The following is a 16,095-nucleotide window of genomic DNA, read 5'->3' on the forward strand; positions in this document are numbered from 1 at the left end:
CCATGGGGGTCCATGCAGGCACAGCGTTTGCACTGGGGCTTGGGCTGGCTCCCCCCCGTGCACAGCGTGGGCCTGGCGCCATCCATGTAGGTTTGGGCTTGGCAGCCAGGTGGGGTCCTGTGGAGACGCAGTCCAGATGGACCGGCTGGGGGGTTGTAGGGGTCTAGGCGGGAGGGAGACGGGTGCCTGCCGGGAGCAGAGACGGCATCTGGATGGGCGTGTGCCCGGCTCGTACGTCGCTGTCTCCTGCCGTGCGGAAGTGAGCACGCAGGGCTGGCACGTGTCATCTGCGTCTGGGCGGGTGCAGCTCCCCCAGGGATCCTCCCGCCGGCTCCCCTCCGCGGTGTGCCAGCTTTCCCAGTACAACGCTTTTCTACTGGTGGTGCACATTGGCACCTGCCTCAGTGCGGAGAATAGATGTTATTCCGCACGAGTGGAAGAACACCACAGGAGCGCTGCATGGCACCCGGAGGTGGCGTTAGCATGGAAATGGGGACTCCCTGAGGAGGAGGAGCCAGGGTGTGGAAGGGTCCATGGGGTGAGGGGTTGGGGCCAGTAGGGCTGGCGATCATGCCTGCTTGTCCCTTGGCTTGGCTGAGTGCTGAGTGTGGCAGTGGAGGGCGCGGGGCGCTAGGGGCATGGGGGGCCGGCAGGGGGAAGGGGTCGCTGCAATCAGCAGCATTCCTGCCCGTGTCTTCAGGGTGCTTGGTTTCCACCACCACCTAGAGGGGCCTGTTCTCTACATCTCCCCGCACCTCCGGAACTGGGCTAGGACCCTGGAGTCCTGGCTCCCGACCTCCCCCTGCATTCGCCACGAGGCAATAATCTGAGAGCGAAACATGGCCCCAAATCAGGGCTCCTGGGTTCTGTCCTGGCCCTGGGAGGGGGGTGGGGGCTAGTGGTTAGAGCAGGGGTGGGCGCTGCCGAGACCTGAGTTCTCTTTGGCTGTGGAAGGGGAATCGGGTCCTAGTGGCTAACACAGCAGGGCTGGGAGCTCTGCGTTCGCCAGTGAAATCCTTTCCCCCCATCTCCCGGGGTCCCCAGCTCTGAGCAACAGGATCTCGCCACCGGCAGCTTCTCCCTCCCTCCTCTTCCCCCCCTCCCATTCCAGCCCCGCCACACGCTGCAGTGACAGCCGCGCGCCAGGCAGGGATGCGGCTGCGGGAGGAGGCGCCGTCGCCCCGGTGACCGCTGCCCCGGAGACAGGAGGAGGCGGAGCCAAGTGTCCTGGTACCCAGGGATGGCTGGTGTGCTCCCGCCTGCAGCTGGCGGGTGGCTCTGGCTCCTCCTCCTCCGCCCGTGAGCCGGGGCTGGTGTCCCCCGCCCGGCTGGCGGGGAGGGCACGGCCGCAGGGGCCTGGAGCCGGGCAGCAGAGCACTGTGGGTAGCTCCCTGCTCCTCTGCAGTACCGGCAGGCCGGCTGGCAGCGCAGCTCCGTGCTGGGCCTGCCCCTCTCCCGGCTGCCTGTGCCCCCCAGGACAATGTGAGGGGAGCCCGGGGGCGCTCTCCCCCTCTCGCCATGCCAGGGGCAGAGAGGGCCCCGGGATATTGACCCCTTTGTGAGGGGAGGGGCCCCCCTGGGCGCCTGGCCCGCAGGAGCCGGAGGGAGCTGGGGAGCCGCCTGCGGCTGCCACCGGCCAGGCCAGAAGATGCCCTTAGTGGATTTTTTCTGTGAGACGTGCGCGAAGCCATGGCTGGTCGGCTGGTGGGACCAGGTAACAGGGGCACGGGGGGTGGGGTGTGGGGGGGTCTGGCTGTGCCCCACTCTCTGCTGCCGTGCAGGGAGCCTGGGGATGGGGCCTGTAGCCCACGGCCTGGCATTGTGGGGGTCCCGGTTTGGGGGAGGGGGCTTCAGGGGCCTCTCCGGGGGGGGCGGGGTGTGGTGCACTCTGGCGGCTGCCTGGACCAGTCAGAGGGGCTGGGCAGAGCCGCGGGGGCCGGGCTGCCTGTGACGGGGGAGGGGGGAGTTTTGCCCTTCTGCCTTCTCGACAATGTCACACTGGCGCAGCTGCTGCTCCGTGCTCGAGTGCCCAGGGCCAGCGGTGCTGGGGCCGGGTGCCCCTTGTGCGCGTGTGAGACAGCCCCTTGCACGCCATGTGTGCGTGTCCCTGGAAACCCCCCGCCCAGGGGTGTGTCATCCGTGTGTGCAACATGTGTGTGACCTCCCTGTGTGTGTGGAACCTCCCTGTGTGCAATGTGTGTGCGGAACTCCTGTGTGTGTGTCCGGAATGCCGCCTCACAGGGTGTCTGGGTGTCGTCCTGCCTTGCAGTGTGGGGGGTTGTTGCTCCAGCCTACCTGCTTCTCCTGCACTGGGACCTCCCAGCCCCTTCAGGCACCAGCTGGGGGGTCACTTCCTGTACCCCCCCCCAAGCACAGGGCTCAGCCACCTCCCCACCCCTCCTGCCCCTTTGGGTTCCCGGGGTGGGGCATTCTAGGCACAGCCTGGGAGCCAGCCGAGTTGGGGTGCCAGTCCCCTGGCCCCCCACCCTGCCTGACCACAGCTGTTGGGAGCTGGCTCAGGCCTGGCTCCCAGCTGCCTGCTCTGCCTCCTGGCTCAGTGACTCTTGGGGGAGCAATGGGGAGGGAGAATCGCACCCTCAGGTTGTGTTTATATTTGGCCCTTAAAATTCCTCCACCCAACCCGCTGGGTTACCCAGCCCTTCTCCCTTGCCCCCCGGCCCCTTGCCCAGGGTCTCCCCCAGGGGGTTGTCCTTCCTGCCGTGGGGTTGGGATGGGCATTTCCCCTTGCACCAGCTTGGGGAGAGCAGCCCGATCCCGCAGCCAAGGAGAGCGATGGCCACTCCCTGGCCCTGGCCTCCCAGCTGCACCCACTGTGTTCCATGGTCCATTGGAGCTCGTTTGCTGCGTGCTGGGGCACCCTGCGCTGAGATGTGGGGTCTGCCTTGGCCTGGCTGGGCTGCGGGGACTGAGCCTGGGCCGTCTGCCCTGGCCACATGCTCTGGGCCTTCACTGGGGCCCCTTGGGAAGGGGAGGCCTGTGGGCTGAGGCCCAACAAACTCATCACAGGTGTGGGTTGATGAATGGATGTGGGGGTTGGAACCAGTGTCCCCAGCTGCCTAGACGTGGCCAGCCGCCCATCACCCGAGGGCTCCTGGGGGAACCAGGGCTGCAGGTCAGCAGTGAGGGACACCAGGTGGGGCTAGGTCCATGAGGCTGGGATGGAAGGGGTTAACGCTCCCCCCTTTGGGAGACCCAGCTGCCTGTGCACAGGCTGCCGATGGGGCAGTTGCTAAGGAGACTCCTGTCGCTATGGAGATTGGGCTGAGGCACCTGATTGGCTGGGGGGGTGCACACGTCCCACTGCCCTTTCTTATTTCTTCCATTTGTGGGTTTTTCTGTGTGACGGGGGAGGGGGAGGGGAGCTGGGGATCCTGGGCACGTGGGGGACACAGAGTTTTGGGGTGTCCCCATGCGGGGAGGGCCCTGGATGGACAGAGGGAGTGTCCCTGTGCCCCTGCCAGAGGACTGTGCGATCGATGGGGTACAGAGCATCCTGCCCACTGCTCAGCCTCTGGCATGGCCTCAGAGCAGCGGGGCTGGGAGCCAGGACTCCTGGGTTCTCTTCCCCCAGCTCTGGGAGGGTGCTGTGGGCTCAGAGCTGGGGGAGGGGGTGCAGGGAGCCAGGACTCCTGGGTTCTAGCTCTGCCACTTCCCCGCTCCGTGCCTCAGGAGTGGGGACCCCTAAGCCGGTTGTGCGATGGGGTGCTGACCTCCCTGCATCTCCCCCAAGCTCCCTGTTGGGGGCTGAGCTGTGGGGCGCATCGCGGTTCCCTCTCCCCTGAACTGGGGGGGAGCCCCTAGGCAGTGCTGCAGGGGGAGCCCCCCCTTGCAGTTCCCATTCTGCAGCTGGTTGCAGAAACCCCCCCATCCCCCATGCTCCTGACCCAGCTGGGCTCACTGGTGCCCCCATTGCCCAGCCTGGGGGAGCAGCACAGGGACTCCTGGGGACAGGCAGAGAGGGGCAGGGAGAAAACGCCCCCCCCCACCAAAAGGAGAGGCCCCTGGCTGTGAGCGCAGCCGGCTCCCAGCTTGCAGATGAGTCACCAGCCGCTGCCTGGCTCTGGGGGGGGCGGCATCCGGGAGCTGCTGAAGGACAAAGGGGACTTTGGGGGCATGGGGGCACCAGTGCTTTCCTGGCAGCAGCAGCTCTCTCAGGACTCCTGGGTTCTCCCTCAGGTGCTGGGAGAGCAGCGGGGTCTAGTGGTTAGAGCAGGGAGCCAGGACTCCTGGGTTCTCTCCCAGAACTCAGCGGAGCTCCTGGGGGGGTGACTTGTTGGCCATTTCTGACTCGATGGGCTCCCGTCTGGAGCCGCAGCCTTTCCAGGGAGGGCTCTGTGCCAGGAGCATGCGCCCCCTCCCGTTGGCTCCCTCGCTCCTGGCCAGGCTGCCTGGGAATGCTGGGGCAGGGCCAGTGTCCCCGGCTGTTCCTCGCTCAGGCCGGGGCTGGTCCCTGCGCTGCATCTCATGTGCGCTGGGCTGCAGGAGTGACACTGGAGCTGGCCACCTGCCAGATCTCAAGTGCCTGCTGGCCTGGCCATCCAGATGTGACCTGTCTCTGGAGAGGAGTCAGCCGGGGGTTGAATTACTGTCTAGAGCCCAGAGCCTGGCTGGCCATGAGCAGAGCCAGGGGAGCCTGGGCTGGGCTGGGCTGGGCGGCCAGGGGCCGGGGCCGGAGTGAGGGGCACCAGACGGGCTGGGCTGGGTGGCCAGGGGCTGTGGGTCAGGAGTGAGGGGCACCAGACGGGCTGGGGAGAGCATGGGCTGGGCGGCCAGGGGCCGAGTCGGGAGTGAGGGTCACTGGCAGGGCTGGGGAGAGCATAGGCTGAGCTGGGTGGCCAGGGGCTGTGGGGCGGGAGTGAGGGGCACCAGACAGGCTGGGCTGGGCTGGGCGGCTAGGGGCTGTGGGTCAGGAGTGAGGGGCACCAGACGGGCTGGGCTGGGTGGCCAGGGGCCGAGTCGGGAGTGAGGGTCACCGGCTGGGCTGGGCTAGGCTGGGCTGGGCAGCCAGGGGCTGTGGGTCGGGAGTGAGGGGCACCAGATGGGCTGGGCTGGGCGGCCAGGGGCTGTGGGTCAGGAGTGGGGGCACCGGCAGGGCTGGGCCCTGAAGTGCTGGTTTGACACTTGCCCTCAGTGCACCGTACCCCACGTTCGGTCCTAGATCGAAGTCCCTGGTATTTATTTGAATGGCGGGTGGGAGGATTTTGCTGGTGTCTGTCGGCTACCCAGGAGTGAGGGGAGCAGAGGCCTCAGGGCACCGATCACAGGGGACTCGGCACAGACCGCCTGCCCCTGGAGAGGCACTCGCACGGCACATCCTGCGCTCTCGTGCACGTGGCCACAGTGAATTTCACACTCACTTCCACGGGGAAGCAGCACACCTGCGAGTCGTGCGTGCACACGTGGATGGTGGAGCGTGCAGAAGTGCGAGGGCGTTGCATGTCCCCTGCGTGCCCGTGGGCAGCCGTGTTTGAGCCCTGTCCCCTTCTCATTGGCAGTTCAAGAGGATGCTGAACCGTGAGCTCACCCACCTGTCCGAGATGAGCCGCTCCGGGAACCAGGTCTCCGAGTACATTTCCAACACGTTCCTCGGTGAGCACCGAGCAGGCGGAGGGGGGGGTGTCCTGGCAGCAGCTTGGCTCCCTGGCTTGGGTTCAGAGCTGCAGTGAGGAGAGGGAGCCCCGGCGAGGGGGCTGTCAGCCCAGCCTGCCCCTGTGCCACTGGGGGGGCCCTGCACTGGTGGGTACTAGGAGCTAGGACTCCTGGGGTGTGCCCCCAGTTCTGGGAGGGAAGTGGGAGCTAGTGGTTAGAGCAGAAGGTTGTAACCCAGGACTGCTGGGTTCTCTCCTGAGTTTTGGGATGGGAGTGAGGTCTAGTGGTTAGAGCAGGGGGCTGGGGGCCTGGACTCTTGGATTCTCTCCCCAGATCTGGGGGGAGAGGGGTTTAGTGGTTAGAGCACAGGGCTGGGGGCCCGGACTCCTGGGTTCTCTCCCCAGATCTGGGGGGGGGAGAGGGGTTTAGTGGTTAGAGCACAGGGCTGGGGGCCCCGACTCCTGGGTTCTCTCCCCTGCCCCACAGGGAGCAGGGTCTAGCGAGTGGGTTCCAGAGGATGGCTCCTGGCATGCCAGGCCCTGAGTGGCTGTGCTGTGGGGTGACCCGAGGGGGCGCTGAGTCAGGCTGCCTGTTAGCCGGGGCGGGGGGGAGCCACAGATCGTGCTGCGCCCCAGAAGTGGCCAGCAGCAGGTCCAGCTTCTAGGTGGGGGCTCTGTGCGCTGGCTCTCAGCTGGCCAATGGGAGCTGAGGGGGCGGTGCCACGGGGGGAGCACAGGGCATGGACCCCAGAAACTGGGCCCAGCAATTTTCTTCAATGGGTGGTGAGAAAAAATCTCGAGAACGATTGGCTGGTGACCGGGGGCGGGGGCGGTGGCGGGGCTCCTGGGTTCTCTCCTGACTGGGGGGAGCAGTGCCTAGTGGTTAGAGCAGGCACAGCTCAGATGACTCTGGGGGAGGAGGGTCACTACAGCTCCCTGCAGGGGGTTGCCCAGAGGGGCCCTGACCAAAGGCACAATGTGATGCAAATGAGTTAGTCCTCTGTGTATGGATTGGCTGGGTGCCCTGTGATGTCACAATCCTGCCCCGCCCCTCCATTGCCTGTGACCCCCCCTGCTCTCCCAGCCCATGTCTGAGATCCCCCTGACCCCTCACTTGTCTGCTAGTGCTGGGGGCTGCACCCTCGTTCCTCGTCCCCCTGGGGCCCTGCGTCCTGCACCCCCAGCCCTCTCGCAAGGACTAAGCTGCCCTGGGCTGCAGCCCCAGACCCCTGCACTGCCCCTAGCTTCCTGCCAGGCCTGCTCCGCCCTTCAGCACCCTGGGGCCCACGGCGGAGGGCTGGTTCGCACACGTCCCCCCTTGGCCCAGTCCCTCCTGCACAGGCAGCTCAGAGCTGTGTGCTCCTGCGGACTGCTGCACACTCCCCCTTGCACGGGCAGCCCCTTGCACACCCTCTCTCATGCCCCGCCCGGCCCTGCTGCCCCCAGACAAGCAGAACGAGGTGGAGATCCCGGCCCCCACGCCGAAGGAGCGGGAGAAGAAGAAGACGCACCAGCCCATGTGCCAGATCAGCGGCGTGAAGAAGCTCGTGCGCGGTTCCGGCCTGAGTAACTCCAGCATCCCCCGCTTCGGCGTCAAAACCGACCAGGAGGAGCTGCTCAGCAAGGTGGGGGCCGGCGAACTGCGGGGGGGGAGGGGCAGGGAAGTCCAGGCCTGGGCTGGCAGCGAGGGGCTCTGGCAGGGCTGGGGTGGGGGCAGCAGGGCAGGGCCCAGCCAGCGCTGGCAGAGCGGGGAGGGGTGGGGCAAGGGTTGTGTCAGGGCTATGGAGGGGGCTGTGGAACTAGGCATCACGACCCCTGGGCTTGTGCAGACCCACTGTGCCAGGCTTTCCTCGGGGGGCTGTGTGCTGCCCTCCCCACTTCTCACCAGCCCCCGTCCTGCCCTCCAGGAGCTGGAGAACCTCAACAAGTGGGGCCTCAACATTTTTCACATCTCCGAATATTCCAACAGCCGCTCGCTCAGCTGCATCATGTACACAATATTCCAGGTACGCCGGCAGTGCCCCCCCCCCCGGCAGCACGCGGGAGCAGACCAGGCCCCCGCCTGACCAGGGCACCTCTGGTCCGAGCCGAGACGCCTGGCTCCTCTCACAGGCTCTGGGAGGGGAGTGGGGCCTAGTGGGTAGAGCTGGGGCGGGGGGGCGGGTGGAGCCAGGACTCCTGGGTTCTCTGCCTGGCTCTGGGAGGGGAGTGGGTCCTACTGGGTAGAGCTGGGAGGAGGGTGTGTGGCGCCAGGACTCCTGGGTTCTCTGCCTGGCTCTGGGAGGGGAGTGGGGCCAGAATATCAGGACTCCACCTGCCCCCACCCTTCAGTGGTGCGCCACGTGGGGGGGAGGTGATTCCCGGGGTGGCCACGTGTCCTGCCCGTTGGTGTGGTGAGCCCTGGCCCCTTGCCGTGCCTCTGCCCGGCCTCATGCCCCCTGCCCACAGGAGAGGGAGCTGCTGAAGGCCTTCAAGATCCCGGTGGAGACGCTGCTGACGTATGTGGTGACGCTGGAGGAGCACTACCACGCCGACGTGGCCTACCACAACAGCCTGCACGCCGCCGACGTGGTGCAGTCCACCCACGTCCTGCTGGCCACCCCCGCCCTGGACGTGAGTGGCAGGCCCTGCCCGGGGGCTGAGCAGTGTGGGCGGGCAGCTGCCGGCAGCCACACCACGTGGGCGCAGGAGGGTACGGCGGCTGGCGGGGCTGACAAGGGACAGAAACGAACTGGGGGCTGGACAAGTGTCTGTCCGTCTGTCTGTGTGTCTGTCCGCCCGCCCCGGGCTGCTCCCTGCCATCACTGCCTCTGAGAACCTTCCTGCTGGCAGCAGGTACCAGAGTGATGGGCCCTGGTTCCTGCATGCACACGTGGCAGCTACTCCCAGTCCCAGCTGGGCGGCTGCCTGGGGTGAGAGGGTCCCTGCTCCTGGAGCCCCTGGCATGGCCTGACCGTGCTCCCTGTGCCCTCGGCAGGCCGTCTTCACCGACCTGGAGATCCTGGCCGCGCTCTTCGCTGCAGCTATCCATGACGTGGACCACCCGGGCGTGTCCAACCAGTTCCTGATCAACACGAGTGAGTGCCCAGCTCCCTGGGCCTGGGGCCCCGTGACCCACAGCGGGGGCGGGAGGGCACGTGGGGTTTTCCTCCTCCTGGCACCAGGACACACACACACTAGGCCTCTCGCGCACACGCTGTGCGCTGGGACACCACCACACACCTGCAGCACACACGTTTGCACGCTGTACACATACTTGTGTTCCGGGGCACACACCCACACACTCACTAGCCCTCCCGTGCACATGCCCTGCACTGGGACACCAACACACACCTGCACCACACACGTGTGCATGCTGCACACGTACTTGTGCTCCGGGGCACACACTCACTAGCCCTCCCGTGCACATGCCGTGCTCTGGGACACCAACACATACCTGCAGTACACACATGTGCATGCTGCACGTGTACTTGTGCTCCAGGGCACACGCCCACACACTCCTCCCGTGCACACGCTGTGCGCTGGGACACCGACACACACCTGCAGCACACACGTGTGTATGCTGCACGTGTACTTGTGCTCCAGGGCACACGCCCACACACTCCTCCCGTGCACACGCTGTGCGCTGGGACACCGACACACACCTGCAGCACACACGTGTGCACGCTGCACGTGTACTTGTGCTCCAGGGCACACGCCCACACGCTCCTCCCGTGCACACGCCGTGTGCTGGGACACCGACACACACCTGCAGCACACACGTGTGCACGCTGCACGTGTACTTGTGCTCCAGGGCACACGCCCACATGCTCCTCCCGTGCACACGCTGTGTGCTGGGACACCGCCGCCTGTGTGCCCTCCAGCGCGCGGAGCTGTGCCCCAGGCCACACCCGCGCCCGCCTGCGTTCCTACCAACGTGCCCTGCCCCCAGCCTGGCAGGCTTGGCTGGCAGAGCCTCCCCACCCGCCCGCCATGCAGGAGCCCACGCCGTGGGGCGCTGAGGCCCGGCCCCGGCCCCTGTGACGCGCCCTCGCCCGCAGACTCAGAGCTGGCCCTGATGTACAACGATGAGTCGGTGCTGGAGAACCACCACCTGGCCGTGGGCTTCAAGCTGCTGCAGGAGGAGAACTGCGACATCTTCCAGAGCCTGGGCAAGCGTCAGCGCCAGACTCTGCGCAAGATGGTCATCGACATGGTGAGTCGGGGCGGGGCCACCCCCCGCCGCCCCCTCCTCCCCCCCAGGCCCCCGGGGTCACAGCCCACCCAGCAGGAGCAGGTCTGGGCCCATTTCGCAGCCCTGCCAGGGCACAGTCAGGGCTGTCCCAGTTCCGAAGGGACCTGGAAGTCAGGACTCCTGGGTTTGGGGTGCAGGAGGCTGGAGCTGGGCGCTGTGCCAGGACTCCTGGGTTTGGGGGTGCAACGGGCTGGAGCCAGGGGCGCTGTGCCAGGACTCCTGGCTTCTGGCTGCTCCCCCCATGACTGTGCGTTTCCCCCCAGGTCCTGGCCACCGACATGTCCAAGCACATGAGCCTCTTGGCCGATCTCAAGACCATGGTGGAGACCAAGAAGGTGACAAGCTCCGGGGTGCTGCTGCTGGACAACTACACAGACCGGATCCAGGTGGGTGGGGGACCCCGTGAATGAACCCAGGGACATGGGGGAGCTGATCAGCTGGGCAAAGGGACCATCCAGCATTGCCCTGGTGTGGTAGGGGGTGGCCAGAGCCGCTGCAATGGGGTGCAGGGCAATGGGGCTGCCCCATGGGGGCTGGCCAGAGTGGCTGCAATGGGGCGCAGGGCAATGGGGCTGCCATGGGTCACAGGGCAATGGGGCTGCCCCATGGGGGGTGGCCGGAGTGGCTGCAATGGGGCGCAGGGCAATGGGGCTGCCCCATGGGGGGTGGCCGGACTGGCTGCAATGGGTCACAGGGCAATGGGGCTGCCCCATGGGGGGTGGCCGGACTGGCTGCAATGGGGCTGCCCCATCCCCACAGTGCTCATTCTCCCGCCCCAGGTCCTGCGCAACATGGTGCACTGTGCCGACCTCAGCAACCCCACCAAGCCGCTGCAGCTGTACCGCCAGTGGACCGAGCGCATCATGGAGGAGTTCTTCCGGCAGGGCGACAAGGAGCGCGAGCGGGGCATGGAGATCAGCCCCATGTGTGACAAGCACACTGCCTCCGTGGAGAAGTCCCAGGTGCGGGGGGGTCTGTTCCAGGGGAGGGGCCCACGGCACCCAGCCCCGAATGCAGGCGACAGCTGCCACCGGGCCCTCCGCTTAGCCGCTCTCATGCCACTTGCGGTGTCCCCACTGACGCCGAGCTCGGCGCCGCTCCTGGCCCCAGGACCGGAGCACCCAGACACTCCTGTGACATCGCAGGTTTCTCCAGGCACAGCTGAGAGCCAGACCAGGGCAAATCCCTTAGCACAGGGCTGCCCACAGCCCCAACTGCGGATCCTCCACCGTAACCCAGCACCTCTGTCGCCACCCTGGCCAGCCAGCATCACACACGCACGTCCCCCTGCTTCCCCTCCGCACAGCGGGAGGGTCTGAAAACCAGTCGCACCGAATCCACACAGGTTCCTCTGGTCCCAAAGGAGCAGCCCCAGCCCCAGGTCAACGGGTAGCTCAGGCCTGACCCACAGCGCAGCCGGGCCCGGCCTGCAGCATCCAACACCCCCGGGGTTATTGGGGAGAGTAAAACAGTTCAAACCCCCGAATTCCACACGCCGCCGGCAAAGCTCTCGGTCCAGGCTCTCCGCAGAAGTGGAGCAAGCGGCTGCCTTAAAGTCCCTGCAACATGTCTGCTGTTAGGCCGGGTCAGTGGTGGACCCTTCTGAGCCCAAGCTCAGAGCAGAGCTGCTCCAGGAGGGATGGGCCAGAGTAAAGACAAAGGTGGAGGCACCTCAGGGTCCCTTTGGGACCCTGGCCCTTGTGGAGGGATCCCTTTGTTCTCGTGGTGCGGAAGTCCCATGAGTAGGTCACCTGTCCAAGTCCTCCTTAGGCTGTCAGCCCTCGCCTGACTGCTGGCCTCAGCGCTCCCAGCAGTCTTCAGGTGTGGATTGGCACCTATTGCGGCCCTTTGTCAGCCAAGTAGAGGAGTTGCCCGGCCTTCTGCTGAGGTCTCCTGAAAGCGGACGTTTGAAATATGAGCTCAGATACCAGCACCAGACCTGCATATGAGCAGCAGAGAAAGGACTGGCGAATCACCAGCTTCCGACAGCCCCTCGCTTGGCCCATATTGTACCAGATTTGGTGCAAACAGAGAACAGTGGCTGCAACTTTTTGCACGTTCGTGTCGGAATCCAAGAATGTTACAACTCCAGCCTGGACTCTTGTGCCAGGTGCTGCCCAGGCCATGGGCAAGATCAGGGCCCCATCAGGGTGGGCACTGCCCAGACCCCAGCCGAAATCAGGGCCCATTGTGCCAGGCACTGCCCAGACCCCAGCCGAAATCAGGGCCCATTGTGCGAGCCACTGCCCAGACCCCGGCCGAGATCAGGGCCCATTGTGCCAGGCACTGCCCAGACCCCGGCCGAGATCAGGGCCCCATCAGGCTGGGTGCTGCAGACCCCAGCTTCTCCAGTTCTCACCCTTTGGCTCTGCCTTTCAGGTTGGCTTCATTGACTACATTGTTCACCCCCTGTGGGAGACGTGGGCCGACCTGGTGCACCCCGACGCCCAGGAGATCCTGGACACCCTGGAGGACAACCGGGACTGGTACCACAGCATGATCCCACAGAGCCCTTCGCCGCCTCCCGACGAGGGCGACAAGGACGAGGAGGCCTGCCTGGAGAAATTCCAGTTCGAACTGACGCTGGAGGAGGAGGGTGAGGAGTCGGATCAGTCGGAGCAGGATGGGAGCAGCCCTGGCCCTGGGGACCCCGCCGACGAGGAGCAGCCCCCCTGCCTGTCCTTGGAGGAGGGGGGCAGGCACCATGGACCGGCACATAACACAGCCCCTGTGGCACCGTGACTCTGGGCTGCATCTCAGCCGCACCACGGCATACGAAACTCAAGCCACACACACCCAACCCCCCCACCGTGGAGTCTTTCCAGGGGGGCCCCACAAAAAATGACATTTAATTTAATTTTGGGTTCATTGGGGGGATTTCTATTGTATTTTTTACAAAAAAAAAAAAAAAGGAAAAAAAACTTTGAAAAACGCAAACCACGAAAAAGGGAAAACACAGCACTGTAGAAGCGGGTCAGGCCCCCGGCCATGGCCCCACCCAGGCCCTCTGGACACTGCGATGTCAATTCTCGGGGGGCTGCCGGCTTTTTTACGGATTCATTCGGATTCTTTTTTATTTGGAGCAGCCGGCGGGCGAGTGGGTGGGCAGAGGCCGGGGGCCGGGCAGTGCCGCGGGTTGCTTTTCGCCTTCCGTTCGGGTCTCGCACCCACAGACCTTTATAGATATATTTTTTTAAACAATTGGGAACGAAGACAGAGTGGAATGGGAGCACAAGGGGGCAGCCCCTCCAGTGCCCTGCGCCCAGCCGCATGCGCCGCTGGCTGCCCCCACTGCGTGACCATGGTCGGGGTTGTTTTAATTTATTGTTGCGGGGCGGGGCGGGGGGCAGGTTTGTGGGTTGTTTTTAAAGCACCTGGTAATTTATTGTACATTAATTATTATTTTTGGAAAGTTGAGGTTGGGGGGGGAAGAGAAGTTTTTATTTTTCTGTAATCGGATTCTTTCCCCCATCCTTTCGGGGTTCATTTCAGTGCCCCCGTCCCTGCCCCATGGATGCCATAACCAGAGCCATCCCAGCCATAGGCCGCGGTGGTGTGGCTGCCCCAACTGTCCTGTGGACGGGAAGGGTGGGGGATTATGGGGGAGCCTGGCACGTGGGAGGCCTCTTCAGCCTGCTCCACCCTGCTGTGCCCCCCTCCCATCCCGCTGCACCCCCTTCTCCACTGTGCAGGGCCTGCGGCATGGTGTGGGGGGGTGCCCCAAGCCTGGGCACTGGGAGAGGGCGTTGCCACAGCTCCCACCACCCCCTTGGGATGGCCTGGCTATAACCTTCCCCTCCCCCTGCTGACGGCATAGTCCCCCTTCCCGGGCGGGTGGCAGGTAATGGCGCACCCCATGGCAATGTGCCACACCCCCAAATAAGCAGCCACTCTCTGGGTTTGCACTTCCTGGCACCACAGCCACCTGGCTGGCTGGTCTCTGCCAGCAGCGTGCCTGCCACCGCCCCCTCAGGGCCCAGCTTGGCTGCTGCCTGAGCCAACCCTGCATGCTGGCAGTTACTGGGAGGCCTCCCAGAGCTGGGAAAAGGAGCCAGGGACCACAGGCCCCCTAGGGTTTGGTGCTACCTGAGCCCCAGCTGCCTGGCACCCAGGTGGGAGTCAGCGGTTCCAGGGCCTCGGCCCTACGAGAGGCAGCCGGGAAGCCAGAGCACCCAGCTCCCGAGGCTTTTAACCATCCCCAGGGCTCCCTGTGCTGGGCAACACGGCTGCCCTGGCAGATGGGAATGGGGGAGCTGGGCCCACTGGCACTGCCTTCCCCGGGGCGGCTGGGCTGCTCCAGCTGCCCCCCACAGCCCTGCACCCCAAGTGGAGTTGAGGCTTTGGAGCCATTTTCTCTAAGGGGGCTGGCGGGGGAGAGCAGCTGCCTGGCCCCAGCCCAGGAGCTGTGTCTGCCCCTGTCCGGTTCTGTTGGCCAGGGCCCTGGGCTCCTCCAGAAGGGTGAGCTCTGGCCTTGCCCTGAGGATGGCTCCCAGGCCCCCTCCACCGCAGCCCCAACCCCAGAAACGTGTCTCTCCCCGCTGAGTGGGGGGCAGGTTTATAGCAAAGGGGCCCTCCCTGGGGGTGAGAGAGGGCAGGAGTGGGGAGCAGGCCAGGCTGGCCTGGGCCACACTGTTACCCTGCCATGCCCCCCACGAGGAGAGAAGCAATAATGAGTGAGGTGACCCCTCCAGCCAGCTCTCCAACCAAAGCCCTCGGCAGGCAGGGGCAGGGGCGCAGGTACACCTGGGCGGGCCCACCCGAGCAGGCTGGTTGGGGCAGGTGTGAGCCACGCAGGTCGCCCCAGCCAGCGCTGGGTGGGGCTGCGCCGGGACCCTGTACTGTAGCAATCGATCTCTTTTCTGCCAGCCGGGGCGTGGGTGGGGGCACCGGTGGTGCCCGCCCTCCTAGAGCCTTTATTTTTGTACGCGCTTTGGTTCGGTTCGGTGCGTCGCTCGGGTCGGGTTTGTTCTGTACATACTGTGAATAGCGACCCTAAGACTCTCCCCCCACCTCTGCGGAGACAGCCCATTCCTCCGGGTGGGCCAGGGTGGTTGGGGGGGGGCTGAGCCCCCCTCCCCGGATCTGAGCTCCCGCTCCCCCACGTGTATGTGGTGTAACAAAGCCCCTTGGCCATAGCCTGGGCCTGTTCCTCTTCGCCTTGCCCAGTCGGCCGTCCGGCTGCAGAGCTCACAATAAAACCAGAAGGGACCTGCCTCTGGCCTCTGTATGGGACGTGGGGGGCTGGGTGGCGGGGGGGTGGTAGTGCGCCGGGGGGGGCAGGTCTGCAGGCCAGAGCTGGAGGGAGGAGGGGGCCCTTGGCTTGCAGAGCCGGACACCCACCGTGCAGCACAAAGCGGGCCGGGCTGCAGCTGGCGTGCCCGGCTGCTGGGGACCCTCTTCCCAGGGCCGCAAACCCACGAGGGCTGGTGATGCTGGGCCTGCATCAGCCTGCCCTGGCCAGGCCCCCCAACCCAGGCCAGGCCACGCCACGCGCGCTCCGCTCCCCTCGCGCACAGGGACGGGGCAGCCGCCCACGGGGCATGTGGGGTGTCAAGGCCCTGGGGATGGGCCCAGAACAGAAGGCCCTGTGCAGCCTGGGGGGAGGGGTGCAGCTGCCACTGCACAGCCCCCAATCCTCCCCCTCCCCCGCCCCCGAGCTGCACAGCCCCCCCCATTCCGCCGAGCCCCCCAGGTGCACAGCCCCCAATCCCGGCCCGGCCCCCCCCAGCTAAACACACCCCCATGCCGCTCCAACCCTCGAGATGCACAGCCCCCAGTCCCGCCCCCGGCCCCGCCCCCCAGCTGCACAACCCCCCCCCAATGCCGCCCCACCCCCGAGCTGCACAGCCCCCAGTCCCGCCCCCGGCCCCGCCCCCCAGCTGCACAACCCCCCCCCCCCATGCCGCCCCACTCCCGAGCTGCACAGCCCCCAATCCGGCCCCCGGCCCTGCCCCCCCATGCCACCCAGCCGCCGAGCTGCACAGCCCCCAATCCTCCCCCGGCCCCACCCCCGAGCTGCACAGCCCCCCCCATCCCGCCGCGTCCCCCAGGTGCACAGCCCCCAATCCCGCCCCCGGCCCCGCCCGCCAGCTAAACACCCCCCGCCACATGCCGCCCCGCCACTGAGCTGCACAGCCCCCCCAAATCCCTCCCCCCGCCCCCCACGTGCACAGAGCCCCTTGCCAGCTCGCCTTCCACCCCGGCCCCGCCCCAAACTGCACAGCCCCCCCCCCGCATCCTGCCCCTCACCCC

The 16,095-nt window shown here is 66.2% G+C and overlaps 1 protein-coding gene across 6 annotated transcripts in view; it reads left to right on the forward strand.

Moving 5' to 3' along the window:
- PDE4A (phosphodiesterase 4A) overlaps nt 1-15,050 on the forward strand; it is an 80,066-nt gene extending 65,016 nt beyond the window's left edge. For all 6 annotated transcript variants that reach the window (XM_074980363.1, XM_074980362.1, XM_074980364.1 and 3 more), the window contains 9 exons: nt 5,517-5,610; nt 7,056-7,234; nt 7,517-7,615; nt 8,058-8,222; nt 8,587-8,686; nt 9,650-9,804; nt 10,107-10,229; nt 10,623-10,805; nt 12,223-15,050. In XM_074980363.1, the coding sequence (XP_074836464.1) occupies nt 5,517-5,610; nt 7,056-7,234; nt 7,517-7,615; nt 8,058-8,222; nt 8,587-8,686; nt 9,650-9,804; nt 10,107-10,229; nt 10,623-10,805; nt 12,223-12,585 (1,461 nt within the window). In that variant the 3' untranslated portion in view covers nt 12,586-15,050. The remainder of the gene's footprint in view (nt 1-5,516; nt 5,611-7,055; nt 7,235-7,516; nt 7,616-8,057; nt 8,223-8,586; nt 8,687-9,649; nt 9,805-10,106; nt 10,230-10,622; nt 10,806-12,222) is intronic.
- The last annotated feature ends 1,045 nt before the right edge of the window (nt 15,051-16,095 follow it).

This window comes from Carettochelys insculpta, chromosome 29 (assembly GCF_033958435.1).
Source record: "Carettochelys insculpta isolate YL-2023 chromosome 29, ASM3395843v1, whole genome shotgun sequence".
Taxonomy (NCBI): Eukaryota; Metazoa; Chordata; order Testudines; family Carettochelyidae; genus Carettochelys; species Carettochelys insculpta.